This window comes from Canis lupus, chromosome 25 (assembly GCF_011100685.1).
Source record: "Canis lupus familiaris isolate Mischka breed German Shepherd chromosome 25, alternate assembly UU_Cfam_GSD_1.0, whole genome shotgun sequence".
NCBI classification, from domain to species: Eukaryota; Metazoa; Chordata; class Mammalia; order Carnivora; family Canidae; genus Canis; species Canis lupus.
Genome location: NC_049246.1, coordinates 8865303 through 8890826, shown reverse-complemented (window position 1 = coordinate 8890826; position 25524 = coordinate 8865303). Strand labels below are relative to the sequence as shown.

At 39.1% G+C, this 25524-nt stretch overlaps 1 protein-coding gene across 1 annotated transcript in view; it reads left to right on the top strand.

The window, feature by feature from the left end:
- Positions 1-21543, top strand: part of B3GLCT (beta 3-glucosyltransferase) — a 123182-nt gene extending 101639 nt beyond the window's left edge. Inside the window, exons 15-16 of the mRNA XM_038574489.1 lie at positions 1982-2126; positions 19419-21543. Coding sequence (XP_038430417.1) covers positions 1982-2126; positions 19419-19586 — 313 coding nt within the window. The 3' untranslated portion in view covers positions 19587-21543. The remainder of the gene's footprint in view (positions 1-1981; positions 2127-19418) is intronic.
- Positions 21544-25524: the final 3981 nt, after the last annotated feature.

Here is a 25524-nt window from a genome sequence, read left to right as displayed (position 1 = left end):
TAACATACAGTGTGTTAACTGAGTATGTTATCAGTAAGGCCAAGAGTAGGCTATTGGTAGGTAACTTTTAGGGGAGTCAAAAGTTAGCATCAGATTTTTTTTTTCAGCATCAGATTTTAAATTGCACATGGGGCTGGCCCTTCACACTGCATTGTTCAAGGTCAACTGCAATATACTTAGGAAATTCCCCTGTAGTATCAGATGGATGTGGCAAGGGCAGTGTCTGTCTCCTGTCCCCTTACATAGATCCTTTTCCTGGGGTCAGGTAGATGAGCCAGATTTTGACTCAGCACAAAGGTGCTATCCAGTTGCTGGGAGGCACTGAGACTCTGAGAGAAAGAGGATTTCTGGTGAGTTTTCAAATGTGCAGGTTTCCTTTTGGGACAGTTCATAAGAACTGTTTCTTCTTTTGGTACAGAACCATTCTCTTATATCAGCTTAAATAAAGAGCTTCTTTTTCCTCTTGTCTGGTCTTGTTTCATCCTGTCCTCTGGCATCTTAGCCAGGGCAGAGCAACTGCCATGTGTGTGGTTATCCTGCCAGCACTTGCCCACTAACGTTAAACTACACTGACCTGAGCCCAGCTGAGTGTGGAACCAACATTTTGCATCAGGGATTGTACTCAAGGTCTTTGTCCCGTTTTCCTTCACACTATATATAGAACTCCTTCCCCCCACAGGAAGACGATCTTTATAAAGGCAGCTTAATTCTCACTTATTTGATGCATCAAATTCTAGTGAGTGCTTGCTGTATGCAAGGCCCTGCATTTGGCTCTGGGAACATGTGGATAAACTGTAGACAGTTTTGCCTTCAAGGAAGTCATGGCTTATTGGGGATGAATTTGTGAACCATATTAGTCCTTTTAGCCCTATCGGCTATTGGATTATTCATAATATGAGAAAATCCATTACTGCCATAGGGCCAGAATGGTCCTATATTTTAGGACCAATATGCCTTTTAAAAAGAGGATTTATTGCAGGTACTTGGTACAAAAAGTGTTGGAAAGGGCCTAAGGAATAAAACGGTGCAGGTGGCTCTACCTAGAGCTTGGTAATTCTAGAAAGCTACTACTGCCCCAAAGGATGGAAGAGCAAAGCAAAGGCTGTATCCTGGAGCCCATTCATGTGGGTTGCTGTGGCTGCTCATGCTGTTAGGACACCACACTGCATTTGAGGCAGTCACAGGACTGGCTCTCCACTGCTACTGTGTTTCTGCCATTAACACTCTGCTGCCCACCATCTTCTGCCTCTGCCAGAGACCACCAGAGCCAGAAGTAGATGGCTTCGCCCAGTGTAGTGCCTCTCATTGTCAGATTGAAACCAGGTCTTAGCTGGCAAGGGAGTCTGAAAAATACTGTTTTAAAATTTCTAGCCTCTTGCAAATCTGAGGAGGGTACAGAAAGGCAGGACCATGCATGAGTTCCACAAGAAAGTACCGAACATACCAGGTCAAGTATCATCATAGTACTGTTTGAGGTAGACCAGTCTCTCCTTCTCTCTGTCTCCTTTTTCTTTCTGAAAATCACCTAAGTAAGCTTCTGTAGACTGGAATCACTTGGACAATGCACAGTGGTTTCAGTTAGATTTGATTTCAATGTCAGTCATCACCTGTATGAGTGAGGTTTACCTGGGCCCATCTACGTGCTGGGATTGTTGGTGGATGTTGTTATTGATCTCACTAAGAGTGTGAAAACTAAAGAACTATTCTAATTTTCCATTGACATGTTAGGAAAAGAACATTGTATAGAACATTGTATAGTATTCATTTGTAAGAAATATGCAAAAAAATAAAATTACCTATTAGATAGTAAACACTTCTTCAAAGTAAATTTTCCTTTCACAGAAAGCACAGAACACTTCCCCAGAATAACTATTAACATCTTTACCAGGAATGTATCCTCTGAACTATATTTCTTTATGTAGATTAAAGGTCTTGAGATGCTGCTTACTCTAACCCTTTGCTCTGCCTGGCTTCCCATTAGAATGGTCTTCAGCAGAGAAGCAATTAGGAGACTTCTTGCCAGTAAATGTCGCTGCTACAGCAATGATGCTCCCGACGATATGGTCCTAGGCATGTGCTTTAGCGGGTTGGGAATCCCTGTGACACACAGCCCTCTCTTCCATCAGGTGAGAACAATGTTTTTATTCCTACCTCAGAGGGAGAGGGGGATTTTCTTTTCACTTTAAGGTCCTATTTCATTTCCTTCACATATTCTCTGGAAACAATCTTAAAAACAATGTGGAAATGTTCAAGGGGGGCATCCTTAACACACCTCTTTGTCCAGAGGATTGATGCTGTACCATGCACAGCAGGAAGATGGAAGGCAGAAATCTCTAGAAAACAAAATGGGGTTTGACTGGTGTCCTTGAATACAGGGCCAAGGGAAAGCTGTTCTTTTTTCCCCCTTTATTTTTGAGTTAAAAAATTGATGGCATTTAAAAATTATTAAATGCTATCTGGAAATATACAGGAATGACCTAATATTTCTTGCTATATATATGCCACCACATGTATGTAATTCTATACTGTCCGCAGTTTTTTTTTTTTTTTAAGATTTATTTATTTATTCTCAGAGAGAGAGAGGCAGAGACACAGGCAGAGGGAGAAGCAGGCTCCATGCAGGGAGCCTAACGTGGGACTTGATCCTGGGTCTCCAGGATCACACCCTGGGCTGAAGGCGGCACTAAACCGCTGCGCCACCGGGGCTGCCCCTGTCTGCAGTTTTTACGCTGTCCGTTGATTGCCTTTTTATTGGGCTTTCTCCCCGTTGGTTGCTATTAAGCTGAGTGGCTAAGCTCTTTTAAGCTTTAATTTAGTATCTCAATGAGCATATAATCTGGGGGTGGTTGTAGTCTAAGATGATGTGTACCAGAGATGGTTGGTACTAATAACTTTACCATACTGCACTTTGGAGAAGGGAATCCTCTGAACTATTTTTTGTAGTTTTTAAGAATCATGTCAGTGAATGTTCTGATGTTGTAAGGATAAATAATGTCTTATTTAGTAACCAGTAGCAAATGCTATCATGGCAATATAGAAAATTGAACATGACATAAAAGCACTCTAGGAAATAACTTGAACAATGCAAAGAAAGTATGTGCATTATCAAAAAAGGCAGGATCCATTTCTGCATCTCAACCACAAGGGAAGATGGAAACAGACCTTTCATAATAAGATGTCTATGAGAAACCTTCATTGGTACCAGTCAGGAGTACTTGTCCATCTTTTAGAATCTTGAGAGATCTTACCCGTTTTAAGCCTATGTGTTGTGTTACGGGATGACTTAGAGAAGCAAGTTATTTTCTCTTGCTCTCTCTCTTGCTCTATCTTATAGTATTTCACTTCCAGAAAAGGAAGGGCAATTAAAACTATTGGTGTATAAGGGGAATGATTGTTAATAAGGCAGTGTTAGATTTTTATAGTGGCCTTTTTCACTAAGGGAAGAATATGCTAGTAAAGAAAATGATAAAGAGAAAAGAAAAAAGGAAAATACTCTCTAAGCAAAAATCCTTTGAAGATAATTTAAAAATGGAAAAAGGTGTCATTTCCCAGACATAAACTCTTGATTTCTCTATTTTGCATAATAAATTTTAAATCTTTCCAAAATCATAAAATATGCTTAAAACTTATGCTCCCCAACAGATACCACTATATCTTTTAATTCTTAAGCCTCTTTTAGGGAGTTTGCTATGATTTCAAAATTATTTCCCATGTATAATGCTGAACAGTGATCCAAACAGTGTATTTGTTCATATTGAGAAATACATTTGAGGCAAAAAGATAAAAATCTAAGATTCCTGAAGAGTTAGAGATAGAGTGGGCCTTGGGAAACAATCTCAGATACAAAAAGTTGCCTGGGACACTTTCCTTATCTTTTTAGTCAGGGAAAGTTACTGTGAAATCATAGGCTTAGAAGGGGATTTAAGGAATGTGTAGTATGTCCTTTTATTAAAAACAAAGGATCTAGCGCATGTGATTTTCTGTTCTTCCAAAATTATGTGCCACCAATTCATTCATATGGCAGCATGCCATGGCTAGTGAATCCTCTGTGCAAAATTATCAAAATACTTATTTCAGGAGAAGCATTTATTCCTGAAAAACTGCTATAGTTTCAGTAAGTCCAACAGAGTAGGAGGCTTTCGGAAGCCTTTCTGCCTGAAGCCCTCCCAGCCTCCACCTCCCCATCCATCCCAGCTTGGAGAGAGGAACAACAATTTGGCCTGGCTGAGGAAAATGGCAGCTTTGCTGTCAGAGGGGGTGGACTTGATGTGGGTAGGGAGAGATAAAAACCTATAGATATGTCAGCTAAAATAGTCAAACTTGGTAGGAAACAAGAAAAACCTGTACCTTTATGGGCCTGAGGTTGCAGTCTCAGATATGGTAAAGGGTATCTACACCAGAAATTTAATACATAGTACCCTGGAAATAAGAGAGAAATAGAAAGGCTATAAAGCTCTCCACAATTCTCTGACCTGGTGGGAAACCATGTGCATGCACATGGACCACTGGATGAGTCTAGCAGAAAGTAAAAGTAAAATCCAAGCCATGTTTGAGAACCCACCGAAGCTTTGAATGCACTTTCCAGCCCAGGTAGAAGCCTGATGGGCTTGAGCGTAACCTCTTCCTATATCATAAGTTGGCCACAAACTATTTAAGCACAGGGGTGACCTCTAGTAAGCTAAGCTACAAGATAAAAGTAAGAACTAAAAGTTGAGTGGAGATATCAGTAGCCATACATTGCAGTGAGAATGATCCCACAGTGTAAATCCAGGCAAGTTACTTTTTATAAGGAATTTTTAAAAATTTTTTAAATTTATTTACGATAGTCACACACACACACACACACACAGAGAGAGAGAGAGAGAGAGAGAGAGAGAGAGACAGAGACATAGGCAGAGGGAGAAGCAGGCTCCATGCACTGGGAGCCTGATGTGGGACTCGATCCTGGGTCTCCAGGATCACGCCCTGAGCCAAAGGCAGGCGCCAAACCACTGCGCCACCTAGGGATCCCTACTTTTTAAAATGTAGTAAAAATAGATTTGTTGTTAGAATACATTTTCAAAATAATCAACTTCCAACAAATTATCATGAGACAAAGCAGAGAGATATACTGAGGCAAAAATGTAGAAATAGAAACGGACTCTGAGTGGGACCAGATATTGGAGTTGATAGACAAAGGCTTCAAGAAGCTAATAAAATTAAAGTCATAGAATCAAAGGGCAATATGAGGAGAATGACTCAACAAATGGTAAATCTTAATAAAAAATAGGAACTATGATTAAAAGCTAATGAATGGTTATGGAATAACATGGGAATGGTTGTAAAACCAAATAATTGAGACATTATCTGGGCAGACATAATAGTAGATTTAAGATGGCAGAAGAAACAATGAATTTGAAGGCAGATCAATAGAAATTACCCAGTCCAGAGAATGGAGACAAAAATAACTAAAGAAAAATGAACAGAGCATTAAAATACTTTAAAGTATACCAACCGATGGGAGTTCTAAAAAGTGACTAGAGAGAGAATTGGATTGAAAATTTTTTTCAAAGAAATAAGGTTGAAGTTTCCCAAATGTGATGAAAAACATTAATGTATAGCTCTAGAAGGCTCAACAAAGCTCAAGTAGGATAATCATGAAAAGAATCATACACTGACATGTTATAGTCAAACTGTTGAAAGATGGTGAAAAGTGAAAGTCTTAAAAACAACAGAAAACCTAATGCAAAGGGAAAGAAAAAATATAGTTACTGGCTAATTTCTCATTAAAAATAATAGAAGCCCAAAGGCAGAAGTCCCAAAAGAAACCAATCAACTAATGATTCTATATCCAATAAAACTATCTTTCACAAATGAAAGTGGAATAAAGATATCTGCAAGTAAACGAAAAGTGAGATAAATCTTTGCTAGTAAAACTTCCCTACACAAGAAAACTAAAGGAAATCCTTTGGGCTGAGAGGAAACAGCACATGGTAATTCGAATATACTGAATGAATGGAAGAATACTGGATAGGGTTAATATGGAGAAAAATATAAAAGACTGTGTTTCTGGATACATATACATATATATGTACACATATATATATGTGCATATATATAATTAAAAGAAGAAAAGTGTGTGTATAAGCACACATAAACATACATATTTTCTCTCTTAATTTCTTTAACAGACATAACATTGTTTAAAGCAATAATTATAACCCTATTGTTGGGTTTATAACAGATAAATGCAATATATATGATGATAATAGTGCAAAGGCAGGGGAAGGAAATGAAGCTCTATTATAGCAGTTGATTTTATCGATTCAATTCAATTTTTTAAAGATTTTATTTATTTATTCATGAGAGACATGGAGGGGGGAGAGAGAGAAAGAGAGAGAGAGAGACAGGCAGAGGGAGAAGCAGGCTTCCTGCAAGGAGGCCAATGTGGGACTCGAGCCCAGATCCCAGGATCACTCCCTGAGCCAAAGGCAGACGCTCAACTGCTGAGCCACCCAAGGCATCCCTGATTCAATTCAATATTAACTTAAGTTAAAGATGAAAGATGCATATTGTATCCTTGGAGCAATCTCTGAGAAAATGATTTTCAATATATAGCTTAAAATATCAATACAGGGATTTAAATGTACACTAAAAGATTTTGTTTAACAAAAAAGTCAATAAAGGAGAAACAGAGGGACAAAACACATGAGACATAGAAAATAAATGGCAAAATGACTGATAAAAATATAGATATATCAATTTTAACATTAAATATCAATGGACTAAACTCCTTTAGTCAAAGGCAGATATTGTCAGGTTGTATGAAAAGCAAGATTTGACTATATGTTGTCTATAAGAGTCCAGTACACTTTAGATTCATAGACACAAATAGGTTGAATGTATAAGGATGGGAAACACAATATGTTACGCTATGTTAAACACAATAGACTTTAAGAAGAGGACTATTATTAGAGAGACATTTTATAACCAAATGTGAGTACATTAAGAAGATACAATAATTATAAATGTATATATATACACCTAACAGACCTTCAGATACATGAAACACAAATGGACAGAATTGAAATGAGAAATGGACAAATACTAACTACTTACCTGACACAGAATGTTTTATCTGACAAGAGCAGAATGCACATTCTTTCCAGGTGTTCATGGAATGTTCTAAAGGATAGGTCATATGTTAGATAATAAAACAATCTCAATAAATTTTAAAGGATTAAAACATACAAAATATATCCTCCCAGCAATGCAATGAAATTAGAAATCAACAGAAAAAAATAGTATTTCCAAATATTTGGAAATTATACAACACATTAAAATAACCCTGGGTCAAAAAAGAAATCATAAGGAAAATTGGAAAATATCTTGAATAAAAATGAAAAAAAATAACAAAAGTATTTAGCATAGCTATATAGGGAATGGAAGGAAATTTATAGTTTTTAAACATACTAGAAATGGATAATGGTATTAAATCATTAAAGATCTACAGTGAAAAATGAATATTATCATTCAAATAGCTATATAGGGATTCGAGGGAAATTTATAGTTTTAAACATACTAGAAATGGATGTTCTTAGCGGGGCGGAGGGGGGGGGGCGGGTGGGGGGGGCAAGATGGCAGAGGAGTAGGGTCCCCAAGTCTTCTGGCCCCATGCAACTTACCTAGATAACTTTCAAATCATCCTGAAAACCTATGAATTTGACCTGAAATTTAAAAAGAGAACAGCTGGAATACTACAGAGAGAAGAGTTTGCACTTCTAATAACAAGGTAGGAAGACGGAAAAAAAAAAAAATCAAGTTGGGGAGGCCCCCACCCCCACCCTGCGAGATGCTGGTCTAAGAGGGGTGGCAAGAACCTCCCGGACAGAAGAGCCCAGCCCCGGAGAAGCAGGAGCTTTAAAAATCCGTACTGGAGTCTTCCTGGACGGAAAGGCACTCTCAAGGAGCTCGGGCAGGATTCCAGGAGGGGCAGTGGAGCTCCCAGGTTCCCGGGGTCACTGACAGAGGAACACACCACAGGCCGAGCTCGGTAAAGGGCTGAAGCATGCCCGGTGGGGCCTCGGGAGCAGCTCAGGCAGCGGCTCCATTTGGAGGGGGTTGCGTGGCCCCAGGAGCACAATGCCAGCAGCACAGGCCCCGGATCCCACGGTGCCAGGGGACACAGCCCAGGATCTTGCGCTCCACCGGGACAGACAGAGGCGGAGAGGGCACAGGACAGTGAGGACGCTCTTGCCGCCATATGCCCCCGAGCTGTGCAGGTCAGTACCCCCACCCCCACCCCGCCCCGGAGAGCATCCAAGCCAGTGCAGACTGGGAGACTAGTAGTTACTCCGAGAGCTGACTCCAGAGATGGAGAGCTGGCTTTAAAGATGATGGAGAGCTGGCCGCCCGTGGTGTTGTTCCTCCTGGTGTCACCTGTGCCTGGGAGAGGCGGGGCTGCCAGGGGACAGGGGCCTCACAGCTCCCACTGAGCCCACCACCTGGCACGGGGTGGGGCAGCACCCCCAGGTGCACACACCTGAGAATCAGTGCAGCAGGCCCCTCCCCCAGAAGACCAGCTGGAAGGACAGGGGAAGAGCAAGCAAGTTTTGGCCAAGCAGCGCTGGAAAGCTCCAGGGGAAGTCGAGGGATTTCCAGTATATAGAACAAGAGGATATCCTTCCTAGTTTTTTTTGTTTCTTTGTTTTGTTTTTTTCTTAGTTTTTTCTTCCTTTTTCCAGTACAACTCGTTTTTAGCCACTCTGCACTGAACAAAATGACTAGAAAGAAGAACTCCCCACAAAAGAAAGAATCAGAAACAGTACTCTCTGCCATAGAGTTACAGAATTTGGATTACAATTTGATGTGAGAAAACCAATTCAGAAACACAAATATAAAGCTTCTGGTGGCTCTGGAAAAAAGCATAAAGGATTCAAGAGACTTCATAACTGCAGAATTTAGATCTAATCAGGCTGAAATTAAAAATCAATTAAATGAGATGCAGTCCAAACTGGAGGTCCTAATGACAAGGGTTTAATGAGGTAGAAGAAAGAGTGAGTGACATAGAAGACAAGTTGATGGCAACGAAGGAAGCTGAGGAAAAAAGAGAAAAACAATTAAAAGACCATGAGGAAAGGTTAAGGGAAATAAATGACAGCCTAAGAAGGAAAAATCTACGTTTAATTGGGGTTCCAGAGGATGCTGGAAGGGACAGAGGACCAGAAAGCACATTTGAACAAATCATAGCTGAGAATTTCCCTAACTTGGGGAGGGAAACAGGCATTCAGATCCAGGAGATAGAGAGACCCCCTCCCCCCAAAATCAATAAAAACCATTCAACACCTTGACATTTAATAGTGAAACTTGCAAAGATAAAGAGAAAATCCTTAAAGCAGCAAGAGACAAGAGATCCCAAACTTATATGGGGAGAAATATTAGATTAACAGCAGACCTCTCCACAGAGACCTGGCAGGCAAGAAGGGGCTGGCAGGATATATTCAGGGTCCTAAATGAGAAGAACATGCAGCCAAGAATACTCTATCCAGCAAGGCTCTCCTTCAGAATAGAAGGAGAGGTAAAGAGCTTCCAGGATAGGCAGAAACTGAAAGAATATGTAACCACCAAACCGGCTCTGCAAGAAATAATAAGGGGGACTCTGTAAAAGAAAGAGGAAGCCCAAAGAAATAAGCCACAAAAACAGGGGCTGAATAGGTATTATGATGATACTAAATGCATATCTTTCAATAGTAACTCTGAATGTGAATAGTTTAATGATCCCATCAAAAGACGCAGGGTTTCAGACTGGATAAAAAAGCAAGACCCATCTATTTGCTGTCTACAGGAGACTCATTTTAGACCTAAGGACACCTACAGCCTGACAATGAAAGGTTGGAGAGCCATTTACCATTCAAATGGTCCTCCAAAGAAAGCAGGGGTAGGTATCCTCATATCAGTTAAATTAAAATTTATCCCAAAGACTGTACTAAGAGATGAAGAGGGACACTATGTAATGCTTCAAGGATCTAATAAGAGGACCTACAAATCATGAATATTTATGCCCCTAATGAGGGAGCTGCCAAGCATATCAATCAATTAATAACCAAAGTAAAGACATACTTAGATAATAGTACACTAATACTGGGAGACTTCAACACGGTGCTTTCTGCAAATGACAGATATTCTAAGCACAACATCTCCAAAGAAACAAAAGCTTTAAATGATATACTGGACTAGATTTCACAGATATTTATAGAACTTTACATCCAAATGCAACTGAATGTGCATTTTTCTCAAGTGCACATGGAACTTCCTCCAGAATAGACCACATATTGGGTCACAAATCAGATCTTAACTGATACCAAAAGATTGGGATTGTCCCCTGCATATTTTCAGACCATAATGCTTTGAAACTTGAACGCAATCACAAGAAGAAATTTGGAAGAAATTCAAACATGTGGAGGTTAAAGACCATCCTGCTAAAAGATGAAAGGGTCAACCAGGAAATTACAGAAGTATTAAAAAGATTCATGGAAATGAATTAGAATAAAGATACAACCGTTCAAAATCTTTGGGATACAGCAAGAGCAGTCCTAAGAGGGAAATATATCACCATACAAGCATCCCTCAAAAAACTGAAAAAAAACTCAAATACACAAGTTAACCTTGCACCTAAAGGAAATGGAAAAAGAACAGCAAATAAAACCTACACCCTGCAGAAGAAGAGAGTTAAAAGATTCGAGCAGAACTCAATGAACTAGAGACGAGAAGAACTGTAGAACAGATAAACAAAACCAGGAGTTGGTTCTTTGAAAGAATTAATAGGATAGATAAACCATTAGCCAGCCTTTTAAAAACAAAAGAGAAAAGACTCTAATAAAATCATGAATGAAAAAAGGAGAGATCACCACCAATACCAAGGAAATACAAACGATTTTAAAAACATATTATGAGCAGCTATACGCCAGTAAGTTAGGCAATCTAGAAGAAATGGACGCATTTCTGGAAAACCACAAACTACCAAAACTGGAACAGGAAGAAATAGAAAACCTGAACAGGCCAACAACCAGGGAAGAAATTGAAGCAGTCCTCGAAAACCTCCCAAGACACAAAAGTCCAGGGGCAGATGGCTTCCCAGGGGAATTCTGTCAAATGCTTGAAGAAGAAACAATACCTATTCTAATGCTGTTCCGAAAGATAGAAAGGGATGGAATACTTCCAAACTCTTTCTGTGAGGCCAGCATCACCTTACTTCCAAAACCAGACAAGGACCCCACCAAAAAGGAGAATTATAGATCAATATCCCTGATGAACAGAGATGCAAAAATTCTCAACAAGATAGTAGCCAATAGGATCCAACAGTACATTAAGATTATTCACCATGACCAAGTGGGATTTATCCCCGGGATGCAAAGCTGGTTCAACACTCGTAAGGCAATCAACGTGATAGATCATATCAACAAGAGAAAAAACAAGAACCATATGATTCTCTCAATAGATGCAGAGAAGCATGTGACAAAATACAGCATCCATTCCTGATCAAAACTCATATTGAGAGTGTAGGGATAGAGGGAACATTCCTCAACATGTTAAAAGCCATCTACGAAAAGCCCACAGCAAATAACATTCTCAATGGGGAAGCACTGGGAGCCTTTCCCCTAAGATCAGGAACAAGACAGGGATGTCCACTCTCACCATGGCTATTCAACATAGTACCAGAAGTCCTAGCCTCAGCAATCAGACAACAAAAAGAAATAAAAGGCATTCAAATTGGCAAAGAAGAAGTCAAACTCTCCCTCTTTGCAGATGACATGATACTGTACATAGAAAATCCAAAAGCCTCCACCCCAAGATTGCTAGAACTCATATAGCAATTTGGCAGTGTGGCAGGATACAAAATCAATGCCCAGAAGTCAGTGGCATTTCTATACAGTAACAATGAGACTGAAGAAAGAGAAATTAAGGAGTCAATCCCATGTACAATTGCATCCAAAAGCATAAGCTACCTAGGAATAAAGCTAACCAAAGAGGTAAAAGACCTATCCCTAAAAACTATAGAACACTTCTGAAAGAAATTGAGGAAGACACAAAGAGATGGGAAAATACTCCATGCTCATGGATTGGAAGAATTAATATCGTGAAAATGTCAATGTTACCCAGGGCAATTTATACATTTAATGCAATCTCTATCAAAATACCATGGACTTTCTTCAGAGAGTTGGAACAAATCATCATAAGATTTGTGTGGAATCAAAAAGACCCCGAATAGCCAGAGGAATATTGAAAAAGAAAACCAGAGCCGGGGGCATCACAATGCCAGATTTCAGGTTGTACTACAAAGCTGTGATCATCAAGACAGTGTGGTACTGGCACAAAAACACACATAGATCAATGGAACAGAATAGAGAATCCAGAAATGGCCCTTCAACTCTATGGTCAACTAATATTTGACAAAGCAGGAAAGGCTATCCACTGGAAAAAAGACAGTCTCTTCAATAAATGGTGCCGGGAGAATTGGACTGCCATGTGCAGAAGAATGAAACTAGACCACTCTCTTGCACCATACACAAAGATAAACTCAAAATGGATGAAAGATCTAAATGTGAGACAAGAATCCATCAAAATCCTAGAGGAGAACACAGGCAACACCCTTTTTGAACTTGGCCACAGCAACTTCTTGCAAGATACATCTATGAAGGCAAGAGAGACAAAAGCAAAAATGAACTATTGGGACTTAAGATAAAAAGCTTCTGCACAGCAAAAGAAACAGTCAACAAAACTAAAAGACAACATACAGAGTGAGAGAAGATATTTTGCAAATGACCTATCAGATAAAGGGCGAGTATCCAAGATCTATCAAGAACTTATTAAACTCAACAGCAAAGAAACAAACAATCCAATCATGAAATGGGCAAAAGACATGAACAGAAGTTTCACCAAAGGAGACATACACATGGCCAACAAGCACATGAGAAAATGCTCTGCATCACTGGCCATCAGGGAAATACAAATCAAAACCACAATGAGATACCACCTCACACCAGTGAGAATGGGGAAAATTAACAAGACAGGAAACAACAAGTGTTGGAGAGGATGTGGAGAAAGGGGAACCCTCTTGCACTGTTGGTGGGAATGTGAACTGGCGCAGCCACTCTGGAAAACTGTGTGGAGGTTCCTCAGTTAAAAATGGAACTGTCCTATGTCCCAGCAATTGCACTGCTGGGGATTTACCCCAAAGATACAGATGCAGTGAAATGCTGGGACACCTGTACCCCAATGTTTATAGCAGCAATGTCCACAATAGCCAAACTCTGGAAGGAGCCACAGTGTCTATCAAAAGATGAATGGATAAAGAAGATGCCGTATATGTATACAATGGAATATTACTCAGCCATTAGAAACGACGAATACCCACCATTTGCTTCAGTATGGATGGAACTGGAGGGTATTATGCTGACTGAAGTAAGTCAATCAGAAGAGGACAAACATTATATAGTCTCATTCATTTGGGGAATATAAAAAATAGTGAAAGAAGAGAGGAGAGAAAATGAGTGGGAAATATCAGTGAGGGTGACAGAACATGAGATACACCTAACTCTGGGAACAAGGGTTGATAGAAAGGGAAGTGAGTGGGGGGGTTGGGGTGACTGGGTGACGGGCAATGAGGGGGGCACTTGACAGGATGAGCACTGGATGTTATGCTATATGTTGGCGAATTGAACTCCAATAAAAAATATTTTAAAAAAACATACTAGAAATGGTACTGATATTAAATCATTAAACATCTGCATTGAAAGCAAAAGAATATTATACAAATCTGAATTAAGTGGAATAAAATATTAAAGGTTAGAGCACAAGTCAATGTAGAAAACAGAAAAAAAAACAGAGAAAATTAGTTAAGTAAAAAATGAGTTATTTTGGAAAGATCAGCTAATTTGGTAAACGTTAAGCTAGATTGCTCAAGAGAAAAGGAATGAAGACAGACATTACCAAGGTTGATAATAAAAGAGGGGACATCACTGCAAATCATACCCAAATTGTGCCAACTTAGACAATTTAAATAAAATGAGAGAAATTTCTAGGATCATGCTCATTAGCAAAACTTTTTAAAAGTATTTGAACCTACATACATTGATGGAATGGAATTAAAGGAGTGAGAATACTTCCCAATTCATTTTATGAGGCCAATATTAGTCTAATATGTCAAAGACACATATTGTTGAGGTGCTTGTGTAGTGCAGTCAGTTAAGCATCTGATTCTTGGTTTTGGCTCAGGTCCCCACATCAGGGGACCCTGAATCAGGGCTCCACACTCAGTGGGGAGTCTGCTTGGGTTCTTTCTCCCTCTACCTCTGTTGCTCCCCTCCTCCCCCACACACATGCTCTCTCTTTCTCTCTCTCAAGATGCATATTGTATCCCTAGAGCAAGAACTTAGAAAATCACTCCAAAATATTGCTAAAAAAGTAACAGAGGGATTAAAATGGTATATCACAAAAGTAAACTACCAGCTGATATTACTCTTGAGCATAGATGGAAAAATCCTTAACAAAATATTAGCAAATTGAATCCAGCAATGTATAAAAGAGGTTATATGCCATAACCAAGTGGGATTTATCACAAGAATGCAACAAAATTTGTGTAGTGATTTGGCAACAAAATATCTGAAAATGAAGAACATAATGTTATTCAAAGTAGCATCCAAATGAATAAAATACTCAGGGATAAATCTAAAAAGGAAGTTACACTGTATGATAAAATTCTGAGAGAAATTAAGATATAATTAAATGAAGAGATATATACCATATTTATGGATTAGAAGACTCAATATTGCTATGATGGCAATTTCTCCATCGACTTTTTAATATTCATTTAAAGTGAACTATATTATTTCATCTTATTCATTTAAAATTAACTTATTCTGAGTGCCTAAATGAAGTGTTCTGGATCAGAGATAGATTTTTACATTAAGTACCTCACAATAAATAATAAGCCTATCTTGCCCTCACTGCCACTCCCACTGCCTAGAGGTAGTTTTTACCTTCAGGGAAGCATATAAGGGCCAATTCACTTTCCCTACACAAGTGACCAGATACCCCATAGGCAAGGGACAAAGAAAAATTGTTTTTTCTGCTTCTAAAGGTGAAGCCTTCCTTACTTTAGCATTTTGGTATGCAAATAAATACGTCATTCTTCCTTGAAATGTAACTGTATCCCCAGGTGAAAGTGTTCAGGTCTCTCTGGCACCTTGGTGCGCTTATCCTCTGGACCTGGTTCAGGGATACAACCATTGGCTTCTCCAAGAGATAAGGTCGGTTTTACTCTCTTTGGGGATCAGATCAGTTTAGACAAATGGAATGTGAAATGTTTCTTGTAGGGCTTTTTTATAGGAAATTTTATTTCCCTGCATCCCCCAAATTCATCTATAGATTCAGTGCAATCCCTATCAAAGTCATAGCAGGCTTCTTTGTAAAGATAGACAAGCTGATCCTAAAATTTATATGGAAATACAAATTCTTAAAAAAAAGAGCAAAATTTGAAGATTTACCCTCCTGTGATTTCAAAACCTATAAAGCTATGATAATCAAGACAATGCATAGTTAGTATAAGGATATACTTATACACACGCATACACACACATCAGTAGAACAGGATAGATTCTAGAAATAAATCCTCTCATTTATGGTAAACTGGTTTTTGACAAAGATGCCAAGGCAATCCAGTGGAGAAGTAGAACAGATGGTCAGATGGTGCTGAACAATTATATATTCTACACAAAAAAATTGAACCTGAAACTTGACCTCATAACACAAAAATTAACTCAAAATGTATCATAGTACAAAATATAAGTACAAAATATACTAAAACTATACACTGCTGGAAAAAAACCATAAGGATAATTCTTTGTGACCTCAGTTCAGGCAAAGATTTATGGCATCAGCAGCATGACCCATAGAAGGAAAAATTCATAAATTGAACTCATATAACTTAAAAACTCCTTGCTCTTTAAAATATATCCTTAGGAGAATGAAAAAATTCATAATCTGGGAGCAATATTTATTAATTATGTATCTGGTAAAGGTCTTGAATCCAGAATATATAACAATCTTTTACAACCCAATAAGAAAATAGAATTTAAGCTGGGTAAGAGATTGAATAGACATTTCACTAAAGAGGATACATAAACGGCTACTAAGCACATGGGAATATGCTCAACATTATTAGTCATTAGGGAAATGCAAACTAAAATCACATCTATAGAACAGCTATAAGCAAACAGATCATTCCCAGTGCTGATGAGGATATAGAAACCTGGACCTCTAGTGGCAATATAAAATACAGTTTCTTTGGAAATGTTTTGGCAGTTAAAAAGTTAAACATACATGCGGCAGGCACTTTATGACATAGATCTCTTTGGTTCCCTCCTGTTGGTATTCATACCCTGTGTTTCCTTTCCTGAGTATGAGCCAGTAGCACATGGCAAAGGTGATGGGATGTCTCTTCTGTACTTAAATTACAAGGGATTGTGACTTCCATCTTCCTTGTAGACTCTCCCTACTTCCTTCCTGGCTTTCAGGTTTTGTTGGAGCAAGCTGTAAGGGGGCAGGGCATGAGAGTGAAGCCTTCAGCTCGGTAGCCCACCATGAACTGAATAAGCCCACCAGAAACTAGTAACCACCCAGTGAGCTTGGAAGTGGATCTTTTCCTAGTTGAGCCTTCAGATGAGATCACAGGGCCTGGGCTGACATCCTGATTATGATCTTGTGAGACACCTTGAAGCAAAGGTTGTAGCTAAGTTGTGCCAAGACTCCTGACCCATGGAAGCTATGTGATAATAACTGTGTATTGTTTGAATGGTATATCCACTCAACGTAATACTGCTCAGCAGTAAAAGTAATGATGCAGCAATGCTAAGTGAAGGAAGCCAGGGACAAAACATTCACAGTTTATGATTTCACTGATAAAGAAATTTCTAGAAAAAGCAATACTATAGAGAAAATGCAAACCAGTGATTTCTTGGGACAGTGAGGGTGGGGATTGACTGAAAGTGCATGGCAGGGAATTTTGGGGAAATGACTATAATCTTTTAAAACTGGATTTGTGGTTGCTTAATATGGAAATCTATTAGAAATTTTCAAACTACCGTGACTGTGTGTGAATTATATGGTATGTAAATCAAATGTCAATACAGCTAGAAAAAATATTTTTGTCTAAGGAAATACAGATTTAATCTCCATTTGTTGCAGTGTTCAATGTGCTCTAATATTTACAGATTAACTTTAATTTCACCTAATGGATGTACTTCTCATGCAGTTTATGCCACCTCTCTCTTTCTGTGCACAGCTTCCCATCATGCTCCATGTATGTTCCTGAGGCCACCTCCCTCACCCCGACCATGCCTGTTTGGTACTTCCTTTTGGCATTTTGGACACAGAAATGTGATGACCAGAGTCCATTTAGACTTCTGGTATTATGGACACCTCTGTGAATCCATTTCACTTCTCCAGTTTTGTCTTCTTCTTTTCCAAAACTGCATTTTCCAGAAACAATTAGCACATTCTAATACTAAACCAGCTCTTCACTCATCCATGACTCCTAACATTCAACTATAATCATTTCTGGAATCTGCATCAATAAAGGGAAAGATATTATGGATTTATTTTTTTCCCTGTGAAATGCATTTGTGTCTCTAAGAGTTCATTTTTAAATATGAAAAACAAGCTAAGATTTGTTTCCATGCTTTTCTTTCTTTCTTCTGGGAGCATTGTGGAATTATCTGAGAACTGAATTGAGAGTATATTTTCCCTGGGGTTTCTTCCAAGCCAGTAAACTCCCAGAGGTCCTTACAAATAGATACCATATATGAATCCCCTCAGCTAATACTCAGAACTTTCTCAACTCTGTTAGACTTTATTCTAGTGTGTATTTTTGGTCTTTGTTTCACTCTCTTCCTTTAAAATTGTCTTCTTAGATTTTTAACTCCATGAGCACATAGAATTTTTAAAGGACGATGAATGGTTGGTATGGAAGTTCTCCCCCTACATTACTTTGAAGTATTCTGAGCAGATATTATTGTGAACACTTATCATAGCAGAATATTTGTACCATCGATGGATAAAGCTTCCCAAGGAGGCTAGGGCAGCCTAGCCCTGCTGATGTGCCACACTGCTGATGTGCCAGGCTTGTGCCACACAGAATCAGGACCAGCTTCAGGTGTCCTTGTAGAACACTGGACTAGGGGCTAGGCACCTGCTCTTGTCCCCATTCCAATATGTGCTAGTCATGTTACCCTAAGGAAGTTATAACTTCTGTGAGCTCCAGTTACCTCCTATGTAAATTGAAGATGAATCAGGATACTCTGACCATCTTGCAAGGTTGTTTTAAGGGTTGAATGAGATAAAATTTAATAAAGGTATTTTGTAAACCATTTAAGAGAGTTTATAGTATTGTTATTAAACATTTAAGCATAATGCAATAAAGTAATAGCCTAAAGAAGACTTTTTAAAAAAATATCCTATCCAGCTTTAATAAAGCCAAGACTATTTTAGTATTGATAACCCAGTGAATTACTATAGAACACAGATAGTCTATATAAATCTGTAAACAAGATAAACATTGAAAGTGTGTGGATGCTTTGTTTAGAGTAAAAAAAAATATCTGGTTCTGTTTCCTTTTATACCCTGAAGGATATTTCAATCTCAGTCATCCTAGGTTATGTCTGATTCTGCTTAAACTTCATTTTGTAAATTCTAGAAAATACTGAAATTACTGTGGACAAACTTTTTAGGCTCTCTTTAACTACTTCTAGTTACTCAATGTTTTCCTTGCCATTTCTGGAGTCAGACTAGGTATCTGCGTAGGAGGAGAGTGTTGTGTTACTCACATTTCTCCCTGACTTCTGATGAGCTCCACATTTTCCTTCTCTGAGAGACATACACCTAATTACACGTCAGGGCAGTGGGCAGGCGAGGTGAACCCCAAGAACTCTTCACCCCATTCTTACACACACACACACACACACACACACACACTGTATAGTCAGAGTTTCTTTAGACAGGCCTGGGAAATAGCAATTTTTCTGCCTTTTACCGAAGTTGTAATAGTCTCTTAAATAACTTACAAGGAAGGCTTTTTAGATTTATTACCATGGTTGAGGAATTTCCTGGAGGTATGATTATAGATCATGGAAGCAAAAAGTGGTACATATGGATATTAAATTTAAATTAAATTAAATCTCCAATCTCCAATTGGAGATACAAAAGCTAAAGCCTCACGTCAGCAGGAAGAGGGCGGAAAAGATTTTCCTTTTTGCCTTTAGATTCCCATAACCCATATCAAATATTGAAGAAAATCAGTCATTTCATAAATTCAAATACTATTCTGAAGCAAAATTGTTTTCAGCGAATAAAGGAACATAATTCTCTGTTCCTTCTTCCTGCAGGCTCGGCCCGTGGATTATCCTAGGGACTACCTTTCTCACCAGGTTCCCATATCCTTTCACAAACACTGGAACATTGATCCAGTAAAAGTGTATTTCACGTGGCTGGCACCCAGTGAGGAAGACAAAGCCAGGCAGGAGACACAGAAGGGCTTTAAGGAAGAGTTATAAAGCGTGCTAGCCTGGGAGCACAGTTTGGGTCGGAGACTGGCATCATCCTGCTGAGCGGTGAGCATACTGTTGCCACATGCCACGTGGCATTGGAAGCCTTTTGACTTTAGGTTGAAATTACATATACGGTATTTTTTGAGGCGGGGGGGGCAGGGAACAGAGTCATAGGGAAAACCCTGGGATTTTTTTTTTCTGGGGGAAAAAGCATTTGCTTTTTGCATTATGCAGTTATTGTTAATATACAATGATTGTGTATTTTTTCAAGTTGTGGTATAGCAGCTTTATTACTGTCACAGAAAAATAAATGGTACCAGAAGTCTCCCTCCTATTTTCTCTCTTCATTATAAAGTGTCAGATGGGTATGAGACTGGAAAGACATGACTGTATTTATATATGTGCTAGATACATATATGTGTGTGTGTATATATATATAGTACATATAGAATATATACTTTATACATATAGTATATATTCTATACTTTAGATAGAAGAGGCAACATCTGTTGACATGGATATTGCCATGGTGTAAACTTTTTGACTGTATTATTGATGATTAAAATTATTTTCTGGTTATTCAATAGGAATAATGCTGTAGTAAATATCATTCATAAAACATCATAAAAGTCTAGATATGAAGTCCCCCATAGTCTGTAATCAAGGTTGTTATGTTTTATCTATTTTTCTGTTTTTGCCTCATAAAAAGAGAATAAGAAGTCTTCTGTTAGAACTTTCTATTTCTTTAGAGGTTTATCTGTGTTCTATTTCTCCCCGAAGCCCTATCTTTATGACCTCCTTGTAACACAAAAGTGTACTGGATGCTGCCAGAAAATAGTGTTTTCAATATTTAAAGACAATGTTGTCATGCTTTATTCAAGTTAGTGAGCTCTGTGTAAGTCTCAGGAAGTGAATTAAATTAATTTGTACCTGATGTTTTACTCTTATTTTTCCTTGAATGTTACTTAATGACTCCCTGCTGGCTCATAATAGACCCTCCAGTGTACCATGAAACCCTCGTGGAAAGACAGCATGGTGATTTGGCAATTAATTACCCTGGTTCTTACAGAATGAGATTTGAACACAGTATTTTTTATTTTCAAATCATATCTTTAATATATAGTAATTTAACACATTATTAATTTGTAAAAAGTACTCTGATGTTTTAATTATAGAATTCAGTTTTTCTAAGAGTGTTTGCATAAAATTTGATTTTCGTAGGTCTTAAACTAGTTTTGGTCTAGTAAAATACTTTCCTTTTTTTAAAAAAATAAAAATTGCTATTCGTTAACTTTGCTTATAAGGCTCATAATTATAGTGAAGTGCAGGGTTTTAAAGCCATACCATCAAAAGTACCTATGTGTGTTTTTTTTAACAATATTTTTTTCTTATAGCTTAGACTGGACTCATTTCCAAAATGATGCAATAGTATTTTTACCATTGTTCCAAATTAGCAAATACCAGGACTGGTGTGTTTTCAGTGGTACCTGAATGCACTGGATTTGTTTCTGTGAAAGTGGATTTTTGTGGCCTGTGCAAGGAATGGATCGGAGACGATGAACTGGATGTGAAGCACCCTAAGGATTTATAGATCTATCAAACTATTGGTGGTGACATCAGCATTGTTGTCATAGCTGGGCTGGTTGTCATGGCTACTGTTGCAGAGGCCTCCGTGTCACCTGTGATAATACTCCTGGAGGGCCTAGCTGCCTGATCCAGTGGAGAAGAGGCTTTGGTTCTTCCTGCTCCTGCTCCCACTTGTCACATTCAGGATACAGCATATTCGTTTGACAGGACTGAACCAGCATCTGTATGTGAAGATCCATGTCAAGCTTTCTTATGATCAGTGCCTTCTACTGATACCGGAGCACCTCCTCTGGTACTTGTTGGTGTTTTGTTAATTATGTTTAGTTTCTGGAACTATGTAAGCCTAACCACAAATAAAAGGTCTTTGCCTAAGTTACTCTTTCCTCCAATGTATTCATTAGTCCAACCTAGAGTGGGAAGGGCAAGGGGAAAAAGAATTAATGGAGTCAGTGGGAAAAGCTGGTGGCTTGGTAATTTTTCAGAGAGAAAAAATAATAAGCTATCCTTTTTAAAAATATTTTATTTATTTATTAATGAAAGACAGAGAGAGAGAGAGAGAGAGAGAGAGAGGCAGAGACACAGGCAGAGGAAGAAGCAGGCTCCATGGAGGGAGCCCGATGCAGGACTCGATCCCGGGACTCCAGGAGCCACCCAGGGATCCCCCAATAAGCTATCCTTTTAAGAGAAAACCATCAGACATTGAAGATATATTTATACTAAGTCCATGAAATGATCATCTATCTTATTATTTAAAAGTGGGGATGTTATTTTGGAATGGATTCCCATATAGTTCCTATCTTAAGAAATACATTTTGAATCTGAACTTCCCAGGACAGATATTGTCCTAGTCACAATTTTTTTGCCTTTTTTTTTTTTTTTTTTAATAGGCAGAGGGAGAAGCAGGCTCCATGCACCGGGAGCCCGACATGGGATTCGATCCCAGGTCTCCAGGATCGCGCCCTGGGCCAAAGGCAGGCGCTAAACCGCTGCGCCACCCAGGGATCCCCTCTTTTGCCTTTTTAATAAGCATTTACTCCCAGATGGTTATTTTTATCCTAGGGATGTCAATAGCTGGAATGCTATTTTTGCTTTTAAGGCACTTCTGATTTAACTAAAGCCACGTTGTCTGACTATGTAGGATTTTTTACATCTTGTAGCTAAATTAGAAATTTAGACACAAACATAGCCCTTATGGAACATAAAACAGTAGCACAAAGTGATTATTTGCACAGGTTTATCAATGTTTTCTGAATTTCCTGATTATTGAATACCTTAAGTGTTTCCACATCCGTATCCATTAAAATTGTTTGTTTTTCCTCAAAAATCCAATAGAATAATGCTGGAAGAATTTTAAGAATGTTTCTATTGTCTTTCATTCATAATCAGAGATGTAATTTCAGGGCACCTGGGTGGCTCAGTCAGTTAATGTCTGCCTTCAGCTCAGGTCATTATCTCTAGGCCCTGGGATTGAGCCCCACATGGGGGGTGGGGTCCCTGCTCAGCAGGAGTCTGCTTCTCTGTCTGCTCCTCCCCCACTCATGCTCTCATTCTCTCTCTCTCAAAAAAATAAATGTTTTTTAAAAATCAGAGATATAATTTCTGTGGACTAAAATGAATGAATTAATCAATAGATTCATTCAGCAGCTGTTTATTAAACACCTACTATGTAGCAGACATTCCAGGATGCCCTTTATCTGTCCTCTTCATCACTCTGCCCCTAGCATCTTTGAATACCTGGCACACAGTAGGTAGTGTTGTTTTATATTCCCATGAATTCTATAAACATGTCAACTGCAAAATGTGTTTTCCTCCTCTCTGTAGAAAGTGAAGTGTTTGTATCTCATATTGTCTCTTAGTGCATGTCTTCCCTTAAGAGGCATTTATATTCCTTGTAGGAGTAAGGGTAAGTGGAAGGAGAAGGAATGTAAAGTAGTAAACAAGTGAAGGAACAAGATAATTTCTCATAATGATAAATGTTATCATAAATTTTAAGATAGAAGGTTCTAGGAAATGTCCTATGTGATGAGAATGATCACATAGAGAGTGAGGTTGGCACAAACAGGATACCATGTTAGATCTGGAGACTACATTGGGTGGGAGTGGTCAGAGAAGGCCTCTTTGAGAAGGTGATGTTTGAGCAAAGATCCAAAGGACTGGAAGGGATCAGGAATGCAAGGTAGGGGATCCCTGGGTGGCGCAGCGGTTTGGCGCCTGCCTTTGGCCCAGGGCGCGATCCTGGAGACCCGGGATCGAATCCCACGTCAGGCTCCCGGTGCATGGAGCCTGCTTCTCCCTCTGCCTGTGTCTCTGCCTCTCTCTCTCTCTCTCTCTCTCTCTCTCTCTGTGTGTGTGTGATTATCATAAATAAATAAAAAATTAAAAAAAAAGGAATGCAAGGTATATTCATGGGTTGTTCTAGGCAGAGGGAACAGGAAATGTGAAGGTTCAAAGGTGGGAACAAGATAGTTGTGGGAAAAGACACAACTTTGTGTGTGTGGCACTGCTTAGCTATCATCATTGTGTGACCATTGCTTAGCTATCATCATTACCTGACATCCATGTGATGTCAAATAAATAATTGATAGGGAAATCTGGAGATCAGCCAGAGGAGTCAAGCCTGGAGATATAATTTTCGAACTCATCAGCATGTTACAGGTTTTGAAAATCACAAGATTGAACGAGGTTGTCTAGGGAGAAAGTACAAGAGAGAACGGAACAAGGAGGTCATCTAGGGAGAAAGTATAGGAGAGAACAGAACAAGGGCAGCCTGAGCAGGTCAGTCAGTGAGGTGGGAGGGACACCCAGTGATGTATAAAGGAAGCCAAATAAAGATTTTTTTTAAGAAGCAGATGGTCAGATGTGTCCCATGTTGCCAAGGGGTCCATTAGAGAGGATGGAGAAGTGACTATGTGATTCAGCAGCATGGAGGTGACCTTGATAAGATCACTCCCAGTGAATGGGGTAGCATGGGGGAAGGAATGGATTCTGAGACTGCAGAGAGCAATTATAAACATTTTTTTTTTGGGGGGGGGGATGAATTTAAGACAAGGGGAAGCAGCTTAAGGGGGGACATGGAGACTAGGTAGTTTGCATTTTAAGATAGAAGATTCTAGGGAATGTCCACATGTGATGAGAATGATCACATAGAGAGTAAGACTGGTACAATGACTACATGGGCAGTCTTGGCACAACAGGACAGAATCCAGAGTTCAGTGGAGGAATCCACTCTGTCGAATGGGAGAAAGTGTAGGCACAGAGAAAGAGTTTTAGATTTGCTGACAAGAAAATGTGAGTGTTTGAATCGGATCATTTTTTGGTTTTAAGATTTTATTATTTGACAGAAAGAGAGAGAGGGAGCCTGCACAAGTAGGGTGAAGGGCAGAGGGAGAGGGAAAAGCAGACTCCCCGCTGAGCAGGGAGCCCAATGTGGGGCTCATCATGCCTTGAACTTAAGGCAGAGGCATAACTGTCTGAATCACCCAGGCACCCTGAATTTGATCACTTCTATTGTGAGACAGGTAACCTGCTGGGAGTGACTTTTCACATATGTTTGTTCCTATGAAGAGCTGTGATGTGAATAATACATAGAGGTTACTCTGCTTGGCACTGTTCTAAGGGCTTCACACATCAGCTTATTTAATCCTCTCAGTAACTCTTCGAAGTGAATACTATAGTTTTTCCCAGTTTACACTGGGGGTAATTGAAGCACAGAGAGATTGAGTAACCAGTTAAAAGTCATACAGCCAGCTGGTAAGTGGCACAGCTGGGTTTTAAGCCCATTTTGGCTCCAGAGTCTATTCATTGAATACTTGTGGACTTTGACCTCTAAGAAGAACCTGTAACACTAGCACAGATAAAGATGACCGAGAATCCAAGAGTCAGTCATAAGTAACCCTATATTAGAGAGATTCAAGGCCAATGTGATTATATATCAGATAAATTGTAGAAGCAAGATGTGTTGGGTGGTTAAAAAAATGAGGAAACGGCTACCTGAGATTGAATTTTAAACTCTGTACCAGCACTGTGGACAACAATACATCTAGGGATGAAGGTACTCCTGCACTGTGACTCCACAGTTCTACTCTGAGGCATATGCCCTAGTGACACTTGTACGCCAATGCACTGAAAAGCATGTACAGCGATATTCATAGCAGCATCATAGCAGCATACACAGTTCAGGAGAGCCAAAAGCTGCAACTAGTTTATGTGTCCCTTGCTTGAAGAACTAATAAGTTGTGGTATGTCTTTATAATATCACGTCATGCAGCAATTAGTATGAATGTACCACCGCTACATGAGACCTCTCCATGTAGCAAATTTAAAAAGTCACAGAACAAAACTTGTAGTAGGATTTCCT